The 286-nt window shown below is 39.9% G+C and overlaps 1 protein-coding gene across 1 annotated transcript in view; it reads left to right on the top strand.

Annotated features, from left to right (window-relative positions):
- The window catches only part of EMH_0064180 (uncharacterized protein), a gene marked incomplete at both ends in the record, with an annotated part of 3,273 nt that extends 3,196 nt beyond the window's left edge, over positions 1-77 (top strand). The window contains one exon of the mRNA XM_013498223.1: positions 4-77. Within this exon, the coding sequence (XP_013353677.1) occupies positions 4-77 (74 nt within the window). The remainder of the gene's footprint in view (positions 1-3) is intronic.
- Between the last annotated feature and the right edge of the window lie 209 nt (positions 78-286).

Genomic DNA, 286 nt, shown 5'->3' with positions numbered 1-286 from the left:
CCCCCCAGCAGCAGCAGCAGCAGCAGCAGCAGCAGCAGCAGCAGCAGCAGCAGCAGAGCGCAGCAGCTGGAGACTAGGTGAAGACCTCGCGCGGCAGTTTCAGCGTACTGAGCTGCTGCGCGGCGATGCAAAATATTTTTGTCCCCTTTGTAAAGAAAAAAGAGAAGCTAAGAAAAAACTACAACTTTCTCTGCTTCCTCCTTATCTTCAGGTTTGTTTTTTTTAATTAAATATATATAAATTAATATAAATTAATTTATTTATAAATATATAAATATAAATAAAT

This window comes from Eimeria mitis, genomic scaffold (assembly GCF_000499745.2).
Source record: "Eimeria mitis Houghton genomic scaffold, Emh_scaff3272, whole genome shotgun sequence".
Taxonomy (NCBI): Eukaryota; Apicomplexa; class Conoidasida; order Eucoccidiorida; family Eimeriidae; genus Eimeria; species Eimeria mitis.
Note: the sequence above shows the minus strand (reverse complement) of the source record. Positions and strands in the feature narration are given on the sequence as shown.